The 22,097-nt window shown below is 41.2% G+C and overlaps 1 protein-coding gene across 1 annotated transcript; it reads right to left on the bottom strand.

Moving 5' to 3' along the window:
- Positions 1-5,162: 5,162 nt before the first annotated feature.
- On the bottom strand, positions 5,163-21,454 carry umodl1 (uromodulin-like 1). Its single transcript, XM_084564274.1, has 21 exons — positions 20,687-21,454; positions 20,169-20,411; positions 19,767-19,913; positions 18,949-19,076; positions 18,363-18,546; positions 17,496-17,636; positions 15,973-16,149; positions 14,585-14,842; positions 13,971-14,083; positions 13,622-13,841; positions 12,204-12,608; positions 10,906-11,163; positions 10,292-10,404; positions 9,949-10,168; positions 9,041-9,178; positions 8,151-8,950; positions 7,848-8,008; positions 6,705-6,941; positions 6,275-6,431; positions 6,063-6,147; positions 5,163-5,630 (listed from the first exon to the last, which is right to left on the bottom strand). Exons 1-21 carry the CDS (start codon positions 20,754-20,756, stop codon positions 5,443-5,445), a joined length of 4,443 nt encoding a protein of 1,480 aa, XP_084420400.1. The 5' UTR covers positions 20,757-21,454; the 3' UTR covers positions 5,163-5,442.
- Between the last annotated feature and the right edge of the window lie 643 nt (positions 21,455-22,097).

Raw genomic sequence — 22,097 nt, 5'->3', positions numbered from 1 at the left:
GTTAATTTAGTGTAAATAAACAAGCATAAGTTGCAGATATCCATCCTGTATTGTAATTCTTGCCATTTTTAGGTGGGATATTTGCATGGTCTGAAGAGAGAAAGATTTAAGACTACTAAAATGACTGTGGTTGAAATGAGACCTTTAGTGTGCTTAGTTGAACGCATTAAGTGTGCAAGGGAATTTTGAGTGGGCTGGCAAATTCTAAATACCTCTAAGAAACATGAATCGTAGGTAACCGTTCCAAAAATGCTCCTTTTTTCTGTTCAAACTCATTTTATTTTATTTTAATTTATTTTTCCCACAGTGACACTTCATAATACAGCTGTACATTAAATTAAATGTACAATCAAGTATTAAGAATCAATACGTTTCTTTCAGTTTTGCTTGAAACAGATACTAGTAAAATACTTATTGCGTATTTATACTTGACTGTACATTCAATGTACTACTACTACTGTGCAGTTAAAATAACAATCTATGTTGTACGTTACATTATTCTCATGTTTTCCTCTAGTTAAATGACAGTAGCAGCCTTAAAAAAATCTGCAAATTCTGACCAAGTTTGTGTTCTACTCCAGCTTCAATGAACCTCTATGTGAGCGCTGCATAGAAGCTCCTGCTAGAAGCAAATTCAAGACCCATTTCTCATCTTGTTCTTGTTCAAAAAGGCATCTGTTACCTCCATGAAGACCCTTATATTAAATATCTACAGTGTAAGTGTGATGCTTGAAGTCTACGGAGAGCACGACTGTTAAAAATAATTTATTTCATCGTATTTGTTTCTATTTTCCTCTAAAACGACTCCAGCAAATGACTCACACACTTTGAGCTGTTGGCTGTGTTATAAAGTGTTTTCTAAAAATATACTTCCCTTGGATGTTAGAGCTTCACTGTGCAGAGAAGTAGCAGCCGGGTCCCACATTCAGCTGCTGAAAGAGGAGGGTAAGTCCGTCTGAGTTTAACATTCTGTATGGACATACCTCTTTACAGTCCAGAAACCAATTATGGTCCAGGATTGCTGCTTACACAAGCCTGACATGGAAACGGTGAGGCCTCAGTGCACCAACAGTAGGAGACATCTTAATTGATGGATTTCTTTGAGGTCGTTTAACTATTTGTCGTCTTAAAGGGGAACTCCAACCAATAGGGTCTAAAGTCTGAAACAAATACGGGTGTGGCATTAGAAAGAATATCATCTTTACTTGAGGGCAAAATATCAAGGGCGTACTAGCACACGTGAACCTTTGATTGAATTATTGCTGGTGGAGTCACATTATGGTTAAAGAAGCCACCCGTTTCCGACAAGGATCTAAGAAGATGACTGCTTTAAATTTCATCACACACAAGCAACTGTAGAAGAGCACTGCCTCAGTACAGCCTAAAAGACAGAGATTTCAATACTTGACGGTTTTTTAAGGTTTTACAGGTACAGTTTGCTCATCTGAAGTTTGTTACCCTCCACTCTCAAGTTTAATCCGATGAGCAACACTGAAACAAGCCTGCACCAACAGAGCTGATCCACTGTCAAACGCCCCACACGTATCCCTGTTGGACAAAAACTGGAGCTGAACCTGCTCTCCCGCCAGAAGTCTATGACATAAACTAAAGAGCAGTGGATCACCTACTTTCCTTAAAAAGCACAAGGAGCGTCTCATTAGGCAAGAACTCATATTTCACTTACGGCTTTCGCTGAGGAAGAGAGAGGGAGACGAAAGAAACAGGACAACATAAATTGATGGGGGGGGGGACTTAATAAAGCAGCTGGTTGGAGGTTTTGGTGTAAACAACCTGCAACAAGTTCATACTGCTGCTCATTAGACTGGTCCTCCCTCATTACAGTCTGCACTCTGTTTTATAGAAAATGACATTATGTACAGTGTGACGATGCATGGGAAGAGAGAAACAGACAAAATGTGCACATTAAAGCTGAGCTCCCTGTTTCGGAGGCGGCGCCCCGTCACAGCCCATCAGTGGTGCTGAAGATTGCTGGGATTAGTGTAATTGTGCACTGAGAGAGTAACAAGCGCCGGGGGAGGAGACGTAACTCTCGATCTGTCGGTCTTAATTAGCAACTCAGTCATCTTGAAGATACTCTCACAAATTATTTAAAACCCAGGGAGGAGCGTGCGAAGACGACAGATCACCGCTGATGGTTTTCTGGTCAGATGTATCAGTTGGATGAGAAAAACATTGTTTGTTATTTATGCTGAGACATGCCACCTTTTGTTTTCAGCCTGGCCCCTGGAACGGACAGTAGACATCTGTCAAGGTGCCTATAACAGCCTGGGAGCAGAACATACTGGGAGCAAATGAAGACTTGCTAAAACCAGAGTGATAGGATCCCTTTTCCTTTTCCTTTTCCTTTTCCTTGTTCTGGTCCAGTGCCTGGCAGATGAATTTTGTCCCATCTGAAGTCATGACATTGATTTATTGTTCAGACGTGTAAAAAGGCCGTAACAATAAGCCAGGCGAGATGAAAAAAACCATAGAAAATAGTCTTTAAAAGATCAAACGGGCCAGATTTTAGAGCGTTTTCTGAGATGGTAACAACTGAATTGGGATAGTTTTCCATCAGTGGTGGAAGCAGCATTTATATTCTTGACATTACCTCAATGTGCAGCTGCATTTAATAGGTGACTTCAATAATTCTGCATCTAAGAAGGTTAGCATCAACGAACAAAGCTTTATCCAACAAATGTACGTAACAGTGTAAATAACATTTTGCTGCAGTTGGTTGAGGTGGAGCTAATATGACAATACTATTTTACAGGTTCCATAGCTTCCTGCAAAAATATGAACTGACACTGAAGTCATTATAACTGAAGTGGACACAGTGTTCAGTAGGTACATTTCATTAGTCATGGAAACGGCAAATTCACTGACTCTATAAAACAACAAATCAAAAAATATGTGTCTGCACGTTCCTTAGTTCCAGGAACCTCCTCCTTTTACAGTTATTGTTAATTTAATCAGTAACAATGTACTCATGCGATGTTTAGTATGGAAAAAAAACACAGTTGTCAGATACACAGAGAGGAATCAAATAGACCGATCAGCCACAACATTATGACCGGAAAACTAAATAACATTGACCATCTTGTGACAATACAATGTTCTGCAGAGAAACTTTTGGACCTGGCATTTGTGTGGATGTTACTTAGACATGTACCACCCACCTAGACCAGACCAGGCACCCCCACCCCATAGCAATGACACTCCTTGATGGCAGCAGTCATCCCCAGCAGGATGCAGCCTGACACAGGCACACACACAAAACGGTTTAGGAACAACTAAAAAAAACATGAAAACCTGCACAAGGTGTTGACCTGGCCTCCAAATTCATTAAATCCCAAACTGATCGAGTATCTGTGGGATGATCCACAGAGGCCCCTCCCCTCAACCCATAGGACCCAAAGGCTCCCATTAACAACATTCTGTTACCAGACACCACAGGACACCCTCAGAAGGCCCATGTCCATTCTCTGATGAATCACAACTGTTTTAGAGGCACAAGGGAGACCTACACAATATTAGGAAGGTGGTCATAATGTTATGCATGTTCGGTGTACCTGTGTTTTGCACTGTAACATGTACTTGGTTACATTTCAGAACACCTCTCAGTTGTGAAGATTACAGATCCATTACAATGCCCAGGTGCTTGGAGGACGGCCCCGAGCTGTCCCATAAAAACACAATTAGGATGTTTAATCAGTAATGACCTGTGCGAGAGAAAGCCTTTGGAGACCCCTCCAGCGCACGGAGCATCAAGCATGATGAATGGCTGTGTTTCTGACCAGCCCTGACCTAGATGAACACAGAGAGACAGATGTGAAGAAGAGGGGGAGGAAAACAGGAAGGACGGTGGAGACATGGATCATGTTGCAGCCATAACCAAGGACGTGGCTCTGCTCCCTTCCGAGATACAGACATACAGAGTGGAATAACTTATTGAAGTGAGAAATCTCTCCCTGGATACTTGTTTTCTCTGTTAAACAATGGGAAATGTTGCTGTGTTTGTGCTTATGTGAAGGTTATAAATTATCAAACACCTGCGCATTGCTCTCTTCTAGAGTCCAAGGCCACCCAAAGCAGATTAACTGCAAACCACAAACCAAACCACTCACTAAATGTAGATGTAGAGGGAATGTTAAGTTGGAGCAAATTGCATCACAACATGTAAATGGACACTAAAGGCACATTTCAGCCGATTTCATAGTTTTGAACCGCACTGCTTCCCCGCTCTCTCCCTCGCCTTTGATTGCTGCTGCTCTCTCTCCCTCCCCGCATCCATTATTCCCTCCATCCCTGCACTGGGCTGTTGCCATGGAGACGGGTTGCCAGGTCTCAGACTGTGAGGCTGAACGGGTTAATTAGGAGGCGGGGCTTTTGCAGCCCTCCAGATGGTTGTAAGCCCTCCTTCACCACAGGTCTCCAGGGACCTCCTCTCAGAGAGAAAGCCTTCCCCTGTTCAGTATTCAACACCATCACCCGTCAGCCCGGCGGCTGCTTCTATGACCCTGTAGTCAACGACGCGGGATTATGGGAAGTGTGAGGAAAAGCCGGATCCTCTTCAGATCTGCTGGACTGAGAAAGGCTTACATGAGATCTTTTTCTTAACCACTGATCTGATTAAAGTAGGAACATGATACCCGCACCCCCCTCTACAACCTCCATTCCCTCTAAAATAAGATGAAATGTGTTTGCTATTATAAACGAATTTTCTTCTAAATATACTATTTCTTTTGTTGTTCTCTGCACAAGACATGTAAACATGTCATCTCTGTGCATACAGGAAGTTAGGTTGCATTGTTATTTTACAGGTGAAGAACTGTGCCAGCAGCGCCCCCAAGTGTCTGCTTTTATGTAGGATATATTTATTCAGTCAACACGACAGGCAGCATATCTGAGACATATGACAGTCTGATAATAAACTGATAATTGTACAGTATTACATATGGTGTATTTTAAGCATAAATGATACAGAACATCTTAATATAGACAAAGACATGCAAAACAAGCCATTGCAAAGTCAATACATTATAAATCTTGATATTCCAGCATCAGTGAGTATTTTAAGACTCCTGAATTTAGGTTTGGACAATTTTCTCCTGAGTATTATCATGTCTCATACCTCTGTGAGCATTTTAGCTCCAGCTAAAGGAATAAAAATGCCATACTTCCTTTGAAAATATTCATTAAATAAATAGTTTTGACATCTGACTTTCCTGTATGCAACTACTCTATCATTTTATTATGTTGAGTTTATACGGAGGAGGCAGTTTTAAATGTAAATATATGTCTGTGCTTCATAAATAGTTCGATGTGCAAAGATGTGCAGCTGAAAGCTAAAGTGTGAATGGTGCAACAGTGACATCCGATGGCGGCTTCACGGTAACAGTATAGCAAGTACACTAACATGACCAATTCTTGACTTGACCCCTAGGTGTTAAAGACCAAGTAGGTGAAGTTTTCTTCCTTGGGTTTGACGCTGAAATTGTAGTGTCCGATGCGGTTCCTTTGGTAATAGAAGAGGCAGACGAAACCAATGATGAAGAAGAGCGTCAGTCCGATCCCGAGACACGAGAGGCCGACTACATAGAGAGTGTTAAATTCTTCTTCGACAGACTCTGCAAGAACATATGCATCAGGTTACAGCATTAAAACCAGCAAACAGACTAAACACAAATGACAAAATGGTGACTTGATTGAGATTGTACAAATACTCTATCCTTCACTAGCGAATAGAGGATGGAACCAAATAATTCACTTCACATGAACATAATTCAATACATATTTCATAACATTCAGGGTTTTTAGGTGTTGGTTTTCAAAGAAGCTACTTGAACTTTCCTGTCTCGTAGACTGATAATGGAGAAGTTAGATGCCTCTCTCAAACTTTGAAACTTTGGACTTTGGTGAAATTAAAAGCAGCAACAGATCATGAAGTGTCATTGTTATTTAATTTTGACTAGAATTGAAGCACAGACCACACATCACACTAAAATCAAGGGTTTTATAGATAATACTATTATTACTTCTATTCTATATGAAGCACTCACCTTCAGCCGACCTGAGTACAGGCCCGGAAGAACCAAAACCCGTTCCAATTGTGTTTGCAGACCAAGCTGTTCTTTGTAGACAGTTCTGCAAGAAAACAAGAATATTACAGCAATTACAGCTGGAGTGGGTACTTCAGCCTGAGTCAGGTGTTGGGGATTCTTATTTTAGACTAAAGACTGAATCGATTTTCTCTTGAGCAGAAAGCACTCACAGGCACGCATGCATCCGAGCCAGTCTGCAAGCAGATCTGGACCTGGCAGTGCAGATAGATCACATTCAGGCTGATAAAGGAGAATATCTCCACAGACACACGGGACGTGGTGGAGTTCCCATTCATCAGCACTTTGGTGTATGGGTTCACTGAACAGCTGTGGAGACACATACAAGGGACTGAAAAATGAACTTTGACTAGATCTGACTTATAGACCCCAATCTGTCATGGGAATTAATTACATGAATACTGTATTTTGAAACAGCTACACACTGATTATATGACAATTTCCTATACCATTAGCCCTGTGACCATTTGTCATCCTAACCCCATAGTACACATAATAGCAGTAGTAATGGTAACAGTTATTAAGATAAAGTAATATCTGTAATTAAGGTGAAAGAGTAAATATCGTTTAGCAGGAGCAGACCTGTTCTCCAGGAAGGTGTAGCTGAAGGTGTCTGCAGGGTTTGGCGTGGGAGTGGCCCAGCACTTGTTTATGATTAATTTAATCTGATCTGAGGAGACGTTGAGGCTGACCTCCACCACCACAGGCTCCTTGGGGGACAAGGTGTAGTTGTAGGGCAGAGGCACTGTTCCGTTCATTAGCTGCACTACTACCTGGAAAGACCCCGAGCCCATGATGACATCTTTGATCATGTCATACCTGGAGATGGATGATAACACAACTGGATTACACCAAGCATTCATTCATTCATTCATTCATTATAAGACTTAGAACGACTGGAGGCTATCCCAGTTATCACTGGCGAGGGGCAGCAAACAATGTGGACAGTCTCTCACAGGGCAATTTTGCTGTTTTCTTATTTTTTCTATTTTTTCTGTTTTATTTAATTTCTTTTGTTTTACTTAAAAAGTAAAGCTTTCATTTTAAGGGAAGAAATTAAAAAATCGGGAACATGTAACATGCTAGGAATTTTTATATTACTTTCACAAAGGTATATGGAATATATTTAGCTTAGCTTAGCTTAGCTTAGCGTAGTGAGTCAGTTTAGTTTAGTTTTGTTTAGCTGAGTTTAGCTTAGCTTAGTTTAGTTGAGCACAAAACAGGGGGGTAAGCTATCAGTCAGGGAAAACAAGAACACCTAATACCACCAATAAAGTAGAGAAATAAATCACCTTTCATTAGAGTAAATCCAGCTTGGATTTAAAGTTCATAGTAACTGTTTGCTAGTTTCAAACTACTGATTTACTAAATCGTATCCTGGAAGATTTCTATAAACTGAATCTCCAAAAAACAATGGTATCAGAGGCTTACTTTTGTGAAACGTAACTTTAAATACTTTAGATTTACATCATTATTATACACAATGTACCATATGACTCAAATCATACGTGTTGGCCTTGCTGCATAATACAGTATCTCTATATTCTAAATTACAGTTGTCAGTTATTGCGTGTGGTGTTCTGAAAGTCACTTTTGCATTGTAAGTTTTAACAGCAACACAGTATTGTCACTTTGTCTCTTTACTGTATTAGTTGAGAAACTGGGAGGCCTATTTTGAAAATTGCTGAAATATGCTGAGTAATCATGGCAGCCAGAGAAGTATACCCCATGGAACTGAAATCTGCGGAGATAAGCATGCTCTTCTTGTAGGTACACATGATGGGGACTTGCAGCTCTCTTCTGGGAACCTCCACTGATCCACTCTGTGAGGTGTATGGATCCATGTTGTTGAACAGTGTTACGGATGCCATGCAGTAGGTCTCATTCTAAAATACCAAAAGCAGTTAGGATTCTTTTCAGAGTTAATGCACCTCAATTTTGTAGAGAAAATGCCAGAAAGTATGTTACATAGAAGATAGGTGACATAAAAGCAGCCAACTGCTTTTACAGAAGAGAAAGGGGACTTACATGCAAAAGCACAGTGCCACACTCATCCCACGACACAGTCAGCTGGACATGGGTAGCATTGCTTCCATTGACGCCACAGTCCTGCTCGCCCAAGTACAGAGCGCTCTCCTGAATATGGGCACTAGTGAGAAAATCCCTGGCAACAGTCACAGTGATGGCAGCAACTCTGCACTGGACTGAGAGGGCCCATAGTATAGAGGCATTGGTGGCAGATCTCAGGGAAGCAGTAGTGGTAGTTGTTGGGGCAGTAGAAGTGGTCATTGGGGTAGTAGTGGTTGTTGGGGTAGTAGAAGTGGTTGGGGTAGTAGTGGTTGTTGTGGTGGTTGGAGTGGTGGTGGTTGAAGTGGTTGTGGGGGTAGTAGTGATTATTGGGTTAGAGGATGGAGTAGTAGTGGTTGTAGGGGTAGTTGTTGGGGTAGTAGTAGTGATTGTTGGGGTAGTTGAAGTGATTGTTGACGTAGTAGTGATTATTGGGCTAGTAGAAGAGGATGGGACAGTAGTGGTTGTAGGGGTAGTTGTTGGGGTTGTAGTAGTGATTGTTGGGGTAGTTGAAGTGATTGTTGAGATAGTAGTGATTGTTGGGCTAGTAGAAGAGGATGGGGTAGTAGTGGTTGTAGGGGTAGTTGTTGGGGTTGTAGTAGTGATTGTTGGGGTAGTTGAAGTGGTTGTTGAGGTGGCAGTGATTATTGGGCTAATAGAAGAGGATGGGTTAGTAGTGGTTATTGTTGTAGTAGAGGTGGTGGTGGCATGAGTCACTGCTGTTGTCACTGCTGGTGTTGTTGTCTCCAAAGTAGCAATGGCTGCACAAGAGTTTACAAAATGTAATGATATTATGTCTCTGTTAATGCAAGTGTAAAATAAATATTTCATACTATTCTGTGAGACTCTACCTTCGCAGACTCGTCCGGGCCTTTCTGGACTGTTGTCTGTGAATCCATCCGTACAGTGACATGTGTACGATCCGAAGATGTTTGTGCATGTCGCCCATGGGTGACAGTCATTTGCCCCTGAAGCACATTCATTAAAATCTACAAACGATAAAATGTTTTTGATGAGTAAGTCAGGTTTTTGTTGCTGGTTACAGTTCTGTAGATTCTACTTTCTTAACCAGTCACATACAGCCCTCTACGTTACATTTTAGTTCACCCCATGCTTTTGTAAATGACGCTATGGGACACAAAAAAGGTCATTGCTTTGCCAAATTAGATATAACCAAACAAGCAAACAGTTTGCTAAAATCATTATAAATGGCCTTTTGGAGTACCAAAGTTTGAACACTGTTGTGTGAACAGGTTGTCTCAGGGCCTGTTCTGTGGCCAGATCTTGCATTAAGATCTGATCTGTCCTGTAAAAGACAGGTGTGAACCACCCCAGGACGCACTGAGATCGCATTTGAGAGATCAGTTTTACTGCAGGGCTGGATGAGTAAAGCTGTAAACATATTTGTTTAGTATAAGTATCTAGTATCAAGTTTCAGTGTCTAATCATCATTTTACAGTGGTATTTGGCTGATACAGAACACCCATGTCTGCTTTTATTTCTAATTTCGATTTGGATGTTGACGTGGATTCTAGTGAAAAACTGATAATTGCTGCCACTGCAATACAACGATCTGTCCAGAATTTGAAATCCTCATGCCTAGTATGGCATGTGCCTGATGACAGCATTTTTATTTCAAACTTGTAACTGAAAGTTCATTTTGGCATTTTAATGCTATTATTTAGAGCCATTTTAGGAGTTCATCCTAACCAACTCTTTAAAAGCACACCAGTAGAAGAAAGCACTGAACGAACCACACCATTTATGCTTGTGCTGTTTTCATCCACAGTGTACACAGAGCTGTTCTTCAGGGAGTGCATCAGTGCTGTGGACACATTCATTATGTCCTGGCTTTGACTGGATGAGAGGATTATGGTAAAGTTGACCACCACGCTGCCCATGGAAATGCTGTTGATCTTGATCATCACCTGGCCTGAATCCACCAGTGCCCTCATTTCTTGAGATAGAGAGCGGTAGATCTGTTGGAGACATAGGACACAGGTGAGAAGTGTGGGGAATTTTGGGACTTTTTTTTTTTAGAAACATTTGAAGTCAAAGATGATATTTTGTCACTGGATACTCCTCATGATATACCCACCCACCTCCTGTATAAAGCTATCAGTGAGGTTTTTGTAGGCCTGGCTGCTGGTGTTCTGGAGGTCCTCAGTGAACTGGATGTTGGTAAGTCGTGCTGTGCCCTCCAGAGTCTGAGCGTCTACAAAGAAAAGTCTTATTTGGTACAATAACCACATTTTCCACCATTAAATGTGACCAACCCGAGAAGAGTCTTTTCTTCATCACACATTAGTCATTAAAGGCAATTCTATCTCTTTTCTCATGACTCTGCGGGGCTGGTAATCAGGGCCTACATTTTATCTTATATTCAAAAATTGGGTTTAGTCGTTCCCTTTTCTTGTGGCTCAGACAAAATACATTTCCAAAAAAACAGCTACTAACCACAAAATTTCACAAATTACAATTGCAGTATCCAGGAGAAAGGTAAAATGTATTACTAACCTGGTGTAGCTAGATTCAATTATTATCACACTATGACTGGTTACGCTCCATTTGGATTTCATTATGGGGCATGTTTCAACTGATATAGAGTGTGGGTGAAATGTGTGGATGGGGAAAGTGGTCTGGCCTCAAGATTAAATGTATACAATAACAAGATAAAAAGTCAAACACCAAAGCCACTCTAATAATCATTTCTTACCAGTTTTGATGGCTATATGAAGGGCGACTCCTTGACTTCCACATGCGCAAGGTATGACAGTAACATTGTAGAGCACCCCAGGCAGCAGGTTCCTCTTCTCTATCATGGTCTGATTGGTCTCCTGAGAGAGCACGACCTTTGACCCCTCGCGTATTTCAACCAGGTAAGTCTGGTTTGGGTGAAACTGGCTGGACCAGTAAACACAGAAGGACGTCCCGGTGACGTTAGCGGGCTGTAGGTTGCTGATGCTGGGAGGTGCTGGTAGGTGTTGGTGAGTGGGAGGGAACAGACAGGGTTTAGTGTTCATTAATTGTGCTTAAACGCTGTAAATAGTTTGACATTTATTGGGAAATGCTAATGTGCTAATATAATATAATATGGATTTGCTCTGTGAAAAGGTTGATACCACTTCTAAATCTGTGCCATTAATATTAGGTTAAAGCTACCAGTCAGTAAGCATAGTGGTGTGACTGGACACAAAGGGAGACTGTTAGCCTAGCCAAGAACACCTTCAAAGTTAGTTAATTAACTTCTGACTGGCTCTTGTCTATAGTGGAGGTGGGGGAGTTAATTACGTGCGCTTGCCAAATCAGTCTTCATCCTTTAAGGAAAATCAGATTTAGCGGCATCAAGCAGTAAGATTGCAGACAGCATCCAACTGAAAACTCTTTAGCTCACCCCTTCTTTTTTCAGTGGTTGCTTAAGAGGTTAAAAATGCCTATCCAGTGTTAGGTTTGTCCTTTTTGGGCCCCAGTAGAGCCATGGCGACACAACATGTAGACAAGAGGATCTGCTCTCTACGTAGACATAAAGTGCTCAATCGATGTACATTGAAGCACAACATCTTTTAGTTTGAGGTGAATATAAACTAAATAATCAAATGGGTGGGAAAGTGTGGGCTTTTCACCTTTTTAATTTTTCAATTAGTATTTTTTAATTTTACCAAAGAAAAGACTTAAAGATGAGGAGTAAGTGGTTGATTTGGTTTATATGTTTGGTTAACCTGCCCACCTTTTCATGAAACTATCTGCTACTGTCTCCCATGCAGTGGATGGCTACAGCCAGTTACAGTTAATCTTCACATTTAGGCATATTCTCTTGAAGATATGTTCAGGCTCAGCTAAAGGTGTCAGCTGCCTGATCTGTGTCGTTCAGAGGAAATGCTTTCTACAGACCCAAATAGTCTGTCTCAAACTGTTTCTATTGGGACACGTCACCTGCTACTTTCACTTGTAAGTCAAGTAATATGTGCAGATTCTAAACAGCCTCGAGGTAAAAAAAAATGAAACATTTCTTACGACATGTGGTTGACAGCAGAGGTGACTCTTGAGTTGAGCTCATGTTGGTAGGAGTCACAGGTCTTGTCCATGGTGGGGGAGGTGATGGAAGGTCCTGTGTGGCGTTGGAAGCAGTGTAGTAGGTCAAGTTCATCGGTGGAAGGTGGGTCAGAGTTGAAGTGATTGTTGACGTACTAGTGATTATTGGGCTAGTAGAAGAGGATGGGGTAGTAGTGGTTGTAGGGGTAGTTGTTGGGGTAGTAGTAGTGATTACTGGGTTAGTTGAGGTGGTTGTTGAGATAGTAGTGATTATTGGGCTAGTAGAAGAGGATGGGGTAGTAGTGGTTATTGCTGTAGTAGAGGTGGTGGTGGCATGAGTCACTGCTGTTGGCACTGCTGGTGTTGTTGTCTCCAAAATAGCAATGGCTGCACAAGAGTTTACAAAATGTAATGATATTATGTCTCTGTTAATGCAAGTGTAAAATAAATATTTCATACTATTCTGTGAGACTCTACCTTTGCAGACTCGTCCGGGCCTTTCTGGACTGTTGTCTGTGAATCCATCCGTACAGTGACATGTGTACGATCCGAAGATGTTTGTGCATGTCGCCCATGGATGACAGTCATTTTCCCCTGAAGCACATTCATTAACATCTACAAACGATAAAATGTTTTTGATGAGTAAGTCAGGTTTTTGTTGTTGGTTACTGTTCTGTAGATTCTATTTTCTTAACCAGTCACATACAGCCCTCTACGTTACATTTTAGTTCACCCCATGCTTTTGTAAATGACGCTATGGGACACAATATAGGTCATTGCTTTGCCAAATTAGATATAACCAAACATTACATCCATTACTTACCTAGCTTGCAAACAGTTTGCTAAAATCATTGTAAATGGCCTTTTGGAGTACCGTAGTTTGAACATTGCTGCATCTTGCATTAAGATCTGATCTGGCCTGTAAAAGACAGGTGTGAACCACCCCAGGACGTATTGAAATCGCATTTGAGAGATCAGTTTTACTGCAGGGCTGGATGAGTAAAGCTGTAAACGTATTTGTTTAGTATACGTATCTAATAAGTTTCAGTGTCTAATCATCATTTTACAGTGGTATCTGGCTGACACAGAACACCCATGTCTGCTTTTTTCTAGTTGAATTACCAAAGCTTATCACAACTTCCCCAGTCGTAATTTCGATTTGGATGTTGACATGGATTCTAGTGAAAAACTGATAATTACTGCCACTCCAATACAACGATCTGTCCAGAATTTGAAATCCTCATGCCTAGTATGGCATGTGCTGATGACAGCATTAGGGTTTCTTATTTCAAACTCACTTTTGGCATTTTAATGCTATTATTTGGAGCAATTTTTAGGATTTCAGCCTAGCCAACTCTTTAAAAGCACACCAGTAGAAGAAAGCACTGAACGAACCACACCATTTATGCTTGTGCTGTTTTCATCCACAGTGTACACGGAGCTGTTCTTCAGGGAGTGCAGCAGTGCTGTGGATACATTCATTATGTCCTGGCTTTGACTGAACGAGAGGATTATGGTAAAGTTGACCACCATGCTGCCCATGGAAATGCTTTTGATCTCGATCATCAACTGGCTTGAATCCATCAGTGCCCTCATTTCTTGAGATAGAGAGCGGTAGATCTGTTGGAGACATAGGACACAGGTGAGAAGTGTGGGGAATTTTGGGACTTTTTTCTTTGTTTTTTAGAAACATTTGAAGTCAAAGATGATATTTTGTCACTAGATACTCATCATGATATACCCACCCACCTCCTGTATAAAGCTATCAGTGAGGTTTTTGTAGGCCTGGCTGCTGGTGTTCTGGAGGTCCTCAGTGAACTGGATGTTGGTAGGTCGTGCTGTGCCCTCCAGAGTCTGAGCGTCTACAAAGAAAAGTCTTATTTGGTACAATAACCACATTTTCCACCATTAAATGTGACCAACCCGAGAAGAGTCTTTTCTTCATCACACATTAGTCATTAAAGGCAATTCTATCTCTTTTCTCATGACTCTGCGGGGCTGGTAATCAGGGGCTACATTTTATCTTATATTCAAAAATTGGGTTTAGTCGTTCCCTTTTCTTGTGGCTCAGACAAAATACATTTCCAAAAAAACAGCTACTAACCACAAAATTTCACAAATTACAATTGCAGTATCCAGGAAAAAGGTAAAATGTATTACTAACCTGGTGTAGCTAGATTCAATTATTATCACACTATGACTGGTTACGCTCCATTTGGATTTCATTATGGGGCATGTTTCAACTGATATAGAGTGTGGGTGAAATGTGTGGGTGGGGAAAGTGGTCTAGCCTCAAGATTAAATGTATACAATAACAAGATAAAAAGTCAAACACCAAAGCCACTCTAATAATCATTTCTTACCAGTTTTGATGGCTATATGAAGGGCGACTCCTTGACTTCCACATGCGCAAGGTGTGACAGTAACATTGTAGAGCACCCCAGGCAGCAGGTGCCTCTTCTCTATCATGGTCTGATTGGTCTCCTGAGAGAGCACGACCTTTGACCCCTCGCGTATTTCAACCAGGTAAGTCTGGTTTGGGTGAAACTGGCTGGACCAGTAAACACAGAAGGACGTCCCGGTGACGTTAGCGGGCTGTAGGTTGCTGATGCTGGGAGGTGCTGGTAGGTGTTGGTGGGTGGGAGGGAACAGACAGGGTTTAGTGTTCATTAATTGTGCTTAAACGCTGTAAATAGTTTGACATTTATTGGGAAATGCTAATTTTCTAATATAATATAATATGGATTTGCTCTGTGAAAAGGTTGATACCACTTCTAAATCTGTGCCATTAATATTAGGTTAAAGCTACCAGTCAGTAAGCATAGTGGTGTGACTGGACACTAGGGGAGAGTGTTAGCCTAGCCAAGAACACATTCAAAGTTAGTTAATTAACTTCTGACTATCTCTTGTCTATAGTGGAGGTGGGGGAGTTAATTACGTGTGCTTGCCAAATCAGTCTTCATCCTTTAAGGAAAATCTGATTTAGCGGCATCAAGCAGTAAGATTGCAGACAGCATCCAACTGAAAACTCTTTAGCTCACCCCTTCTTTTTTCAGTGGTTGCTTAAGAGGTTAAAAATGCCTATCCAGTGTTAGGTTTGTCCTTTTTGGGCCCCAGTAGAGCCATGGCGACACAACATGTAGACAAGAGGATCTGCTCTCTACGTAGACATAAAGTGCTCAATCGATGTACATTGAAGCACAACATCTTTTAGTTTGAAGTGAATATAAACTAAATAATCAAATGGTTGGGAAAGTGTGGGCTTTTCACCTTTTTAATTTTTCAATTAGTATTTTTTATTTTTACCAAAGAAAAGACTTAAAGATGAGGAGTAAGTGGTTGATTTGGTTTATATGTTTGGTTAACCTGCCCACCTTTTCATGAAACCATCTGCTACTGTCATCCATGCAGTGGATGGCTACAGCCAGTTACAGTTAATCTTCACATTTAGGCATATCCAACAAAGGTTCAAAAAAGGCAACTGGACTTGTAGAGTTTTTTGAGAAGACGTTTCACCACTCATTCGAGTAGCTTCTTCAGTTCTGAGGCATATTCTCTTGAAGATATGTTCAGGCTCAGCTAAAGGTGTCAGCTGGCTGATCTGTGTCGTTCAGAGGAAATGCTTTCTACAGACCCAAATAGTCTGTCTCAAACAGTTTCTATTGGGACACGTCACCTGCTACTTTCACTTGTAAGTCAAGATGTGCAGATTCTAAACAGCCTTGAGGTAAAAAAATGAAACATTTCTTACAACATGTGGTTGACAGCAGAGGTGACTCTTGAGTTGAGCTCACGTTGGTAGGAGTCACAGGTTTTGTCCACGGTGGGGGAGATGATGGAAGGTGCTGTGTGGCGTTGGAAGCAGTGTAGTAGGTCACGTTCATCGGCGGAAGGTGGGTCAGAGGGGACTCCGTGGTGAAACCAAAACCTTTGATGCAAAACATGAACGTGGGCGCTGAGAGTTGGGTGCATACAGCCTGCTACACTGTTTTGTTTTGCAGGTAGTGAATTAAATATAAAACGTGTCTGTGTGCACAACCTGACTCCACTATTAAGGTTTGTTGCGTCGTTTCTTTAACTCTCACCGCAAGATCTCGGTTCAGGCTCCTTTGACGGGCCTTAGGAAGTTACACGTGTTGCCGCATCCTCATCATCATGTTTATCTGTGGTCTGTTCCTTACAGCTTTGTTCGTGCCAAAGACAAGGTTTCCATAACCCTACAGTTCTTGCTGTACTAGAATATTTCTCTGTAATCTTAGTCAGATAAATGTGTTTGGGACTTTCCAGCATCTGATGCAGAAAACACGCCACAAGGCGGTCCACGTGTACAGTAAGATATCTTCAGCTAAGGTACATATACAGTAACACCTCTGATATCTGGGCTCTGCTGTTGTTTTTCCATTGAAGCATGTGGTTTTTTTTCAAAATCTCTAAGGCCTTTAAAAGAAAAGTTGTAGATGCACGTCTCTGCAACTGTTGGCCTCAAAGCACACTGGTCTACAATCCTGCATTAGAAGTATACCAGGATAAAGAACATTAAAGCGAAACTACAGCTCACCAGAGGCAAAGAGCAGACCTTTTCATACTGGTAAGTCAGTGTCAGAGGCTTGTGGACATGTACATCAAACGCCTACACAGGAAGTCATCTGTGCAAAAGGGGACAATGTTAGCTTCAGGTGCCAGGGCTGAAGAATATTATATGTGTTAGTGTTTTTGTTGAATAAACTATTGAAAGCGAATTTTTGTTGTGGTTGTGTCAAAGTATGCAATCCTTCTCTACACTACATGTGTGTTTGTCCAAATGTTTTTTAACCTTACTATATAATAACTGGAATAACGCAAACTCAATCCACGTACAGTAGAGCTTTAAATTTAATATATGATTCCTTGGGGTTGAACGGAGTGTCTTCCTTGCAAAATGAAAGATCACAGGCTCTGCAAATTTAAACATCGATGTCCTCTATCTATTTGTTTTGAATGGATCTCTGCATGCATCTCTGCATCGCTATAGGTTTTAATAGAAATAGTTTAATCACAAGGTCCAATGTTCAGATATTTACCACTCATCTTAACTAGTATATTGTTTTTCTTTTAGAGGTATATGCTATATTCTATCTATCTCATGTATGGTATATGGAGTAGAGGTGTGACAAAAAGGTTTACAGGTGTTTCCTCTACATTTTAAAGGTGCAATTGCGGTTCAACTTACTGCAATTAACCAAAGAGTGAATGATAAATAATATCTGTTTACACCACATACACACATAGTCTAACCTGTACAGTTGGCTCCGGGGTTGCTGGGGTCAACGTCAGTGTATCCTTGAAGGCAGGCACACTGATAGGAGCCAGCTGTGTTGATACAGCGTGCCAGACGGGAGCAATGATGAAGAGCAGAGTGTGCACACTCATCTATATCTGCAAAGAAAAATACAAACATATTAACCGTGTATGCTGTTGAATTAGGGTTGGGTTTGCAGAATTATTGAAAATAACTAAATAATTGATAGCCAAAAGCTTTTGGAATTCTACAATATGAATTACAAATAAAGACATTTAGATTCAAATCTGTAAATGGAATGCTGTTACTTAAAATAGACAGGAATACAATGTGCATGTCAGAGCTGTACCTTTAATTTAAAGGCTAGGCAATTCAGAGGTGTCTAAAAATAAGCTCATTATTATCCTTGGATTCAGTGATGAATGCCAGCAGAGTGGAGAAGGAAATTAATTATCTCCTATTTGAGAGAACCTATTTGAGCTTGTTACTGTCTTTTGTGCAAATGTAACAAGTATGACTGATTCATGATTAATACTGTGTGTGTGTGTATGTGTGTGTGTGCACGCGTGGGTTTGCGTTTGTGTGTTCATACACGTGTGTGTGCGTGTTGCGCTCTGGTGTTATTTTCCGCTATTGCAGGAAACATCCCACAGATGACTGTCACTCAAACAGAAGTGGTGGGAGAAGGAAACTGTTGCGCGACTGAGTCATTCTTTCCTGAACACTGTGTTCTCTGCTACATGAATCATTCTCAAAACTCTGCAAGAATGTCATTTCACTAAAGGAAAAAAAAAATGAAAAACCCCAAGTAGCTTCACACGGAGAGATCAGTGCTGCCGTACAGAGCACCGTTGTGTCCCCACCTTCCACCGTCACAGATGTCACCTCCTCTATGTGTTTGAGGAGACGGCTCAGCTTTGACGTGACATTGTGGCGTGACAGGGTAAAGTTGTAGTCAATCAGCAGAGAGGTGGCCGTTCTGTAGGGATGCACGGGCCGTGAGTCGAGGTAACGGATGGAAACCTCGGACTGCAGAGCTCCAGTCACCTGTTAAGGAGAGAGACACACACAGAGCGTCAAAAGAAAAGTAATGATGATAAACTTCATCTAATTGTGACGATAGCCAGCTTGTGTTCATGGCAGCATTGTCTTATTATATATAGCAGATGTCTCAATAAATGTCTATGCTGTGGGCAGCTGTGGCTCAGTAGTTAGACCAGGTTGTTCACCAACCAGAGCGTTAGCAATTTGGTCCTTGAGTAAGAAACAAACCCTCATTTGCTTCCAGTGCGCTTAGTACACCGGTGTGTGAACGTGTGTGTGAACGAATGGGTAGATGTGTCATTGTGAAAAGCTTTGGGTCGGTCTTGTATGAATACAAGACCTCTATTATTATTATTTACAGCAGCAGCAGTTCATTAGCATTGTAGTGTTGGATAGGAGTGTTACCATTGCTTGTAGCAATCTAGTGTGATTGAGAAGGCCGCCATCCCTGGCCATCAGTTCCTTGTAATCTACTTTCACTGTCACTGTCGCATTCAAAGTGTTTCTTCCGTCCTCAGAGTAATTTGCTGAGCCTGAAAATTAAGTTAAAATGAGCCTTGTTAAACATTTTACAAGAACATTCAGTGCAACTAACTGGATCACAGAAACCTGCCTGCTTTACTTCAAAGCTTCAAATGTTAATGGTAAAGCTGTTTTAACAATAACCACTAAATTTCACATCACGGCACATCTATTTTCGAGCTACTAACGGAGCCTCCGCTGCCAGTGACTGTCTGGGCCGGGCGCAAGCAACAGCCTTGTGTATATCAGAGTTCGCTTTCATTATTTCTTCAGCAGAAAATAGTTCCAAGGGAAATGGCTCGCAGTGAGGTCTGTGGATTTCCAAAAGTAACTGGAACATTTTTCTAAAGAGGTTTTTTTTTTCTTCTTTTTTTAGCCACTTGAGAAATAAATCGTCCCTCCTTTTTCAATAAAAATGAAAATTACAAGCAATAAAACACACTGCTTCAGTCTCACCGATCTGCTGTGACCGGGAGCTTTAGCTGTCAGCAAATGTCATCAGGTTTAAGATTGATGTTGTTGTGTAGCAGGCATTACTGAGCTGAGTCTCACAAGATGTTATAATTGTCATTTGTAACCACAGTTTCACAGTAAAGTGTCACAGGTTCAGTTTAAATGTAATGTTGAAAGATCTTCCGCCAATAAACCATGCTAGCTTTTAAGTTTAACAACAAAGGAAAGCAATCTGAATGTATACTGACTTGTAGGATCAGTGCAGAGATAGTGGCAGCATTTTTGCCATCCTGGACAGTCTATATCCAACACACAGCCCTTAGAGCTGGAAGAAAATCCATCTGCAGTTGGACAGGATCCTGGCTTGGCAGTAAACTCGTCACTCCTGTTTACAGCTTCATTCAGAGGAAATAACATGTTACAGGCCATATATTAGCAGCGGTATATTTGTAGCAGTTCAGTTGCTGCACTTCCATCTGGTGTCTTGCACACAGCACCACAAGCTGAAAGGTCACACGGAATGCCTAGCCGTCTACGGTGTGTTTTGCTATACCATCAGATATTACAAACACGAAGGATCTTCAAACAAATCTGTGCCATTCTATCTCCCTCAAACCCACGGATGGATAAGCGATGTGCGTCACACTCACACAGAGCACAGTAACGACCAACTTGAGCGTAGCCATCGCAGCACCTGGTCACCTGCTCGTTCACTGTCTTGTTCTCAGTCTGATGGACCAGCTTATGAAGCGTGACTGTGCATGTCTTCCAGAAGAACCAGCCGCCACAAGGCACTGACACGGTGTAAGGGACCATGTGCACTGCCAGGAAACTTACAGTCCGTGTTTCATTGCGGATACACAGATGGTAGCCAGATGAAGCAAGGTGCATCCCTGGAATAAAATATTTCTTGTCAATTACTGTTGGTTAAGTTTACTTGATATCTGATTTACTTAATTGCATTAAGTTAAAAAAAAGAGCAAGGCAGTGAAATTAAACTGCTAACACGCTATGTTTTCTCTTAGTCACTAAATGCTAAATGCTATTTGATTTTGGCTCAAAAGGAAATTAATACGGCTGCTGAAGCATGAGGTGTAAATCCAAAAAAAAAAAAGTATTGTTTTGTGGCAATTCATCAGATTAATGTGTCATCAGCGTGGAGACCTACCTTCAGTGTTTTGTCCCCCACAGAGAGCCAGCAGGGCCGCAGACACCCAGACAGAGAGCATCCAACTCATTTTTCACAGTTCAGAGTCTCAACCATATAATTAACCACCGCATTGTACTTGCATGTTTCAGGTTGAGATGATGCTAACTCACTGTTCAGGGTGTAGTCAAAGACCAAATCCTCTGCGGCTCTGTCTTTCTCCACCCCCTAGTTACACCATCAGTCCCTAATGGACCACAAAATCAGAGCAGGTCGCAGGTGAGTATTAGATATATGTTAATAATTGGAGTAAGATTTATGAATGCACTTGAATGACATTTATTTGTCAAAGAACATTGCAGTATTTAGACAGCCATATTGCTTTGACAACTGGCAGCAGGACAACAGTGAAGCACTGCATTTCCAAGAGACTAGTCTTCGGCTCATATTATTTTCACAATGGCAGAACAGGGCACACTTTCATTTATGTAAATGAAATAAGTTTTCATTTCACTCCTTTGGCAGTGTCAGTGGCAGTAAACATGTTTATGATGCCGTGAGAGAGATGTGGGATGGGAGGAGTCAGAGTCCCTAATGACTTGGTTTCCACACAGGTAACCATGGCAGTGCTTGCTATGCTGCTGGCATTAACAGCCAACTGTGTCAGCCATTAATGTCAAATAAGGAGGAGTGAGAACTTCCCTGCCATTTTCCCACATGTCCTCATTCTCGTTATATGAAGGAACAGTGGGACGCTTTGGCTGTCAAAATATGTTCTATAAAAAGACGACATCAAGACGCTGTGATAACTTTGACATTATGAATGTGAATGCATGTTCACGTTTGATGAAAGGAAATCACATTATTTTACATCTTGTCATGCATGTCTCCTAATTCATAGTAAATGTACTGATCCATATAATGGTGCGCATTTTATATTAATGAGGTGTGAAATGGGCATGATTAGACTTCCTTCAGTCATCAAGCGTTAACGATTGGAATCTTGCAGACACAATGGGGCATGTGGATGCAAGGAAGTGCAGGGAATCAAGTCAATTAATGTTGTTAAACATTAATACACTTGTATCAAAAAAATGAGAATTTCAAAATAAGATTTATTTTTTATTTTTTTAATGATCATCAGGAGTGGCGTAGTCAGTCTTTTTTACCAGTGCCACACCTGATTGAGTAATGAGACTGTTGCCAGGTACTGTGGTTGACATGGTTTTCCAGGATGAGGCCTGTAGGCCAAATACACATAGCGACAAGTCCCCACTGGATGCCAGTAATGACACCAATCTACTGCTGTGCTAGAGTGACTTTTTTCAGTCATGGACCTAATTAGTTTCACTGGGGTTAAAGGGCGTGTAGTTACCTGCATATTCTATCTGAATGATTTTAGCTCTGTTTAAATCTAGTAAAGACAATCTGT

Source organism: Chelon labrosus, assembly GCF_963514085.1.
Source record: "Chelon labrosus genome assembly, chromosome: 17".
NCBI lineage: Eukaryota > Metazoa > Chordata > Actinopteri > Mugiliformes > Mugilidae > Chelon > Chelon labrosus.
This window is presented reverse-complemented; position numbering and strand designations above follow the sequence as displayed.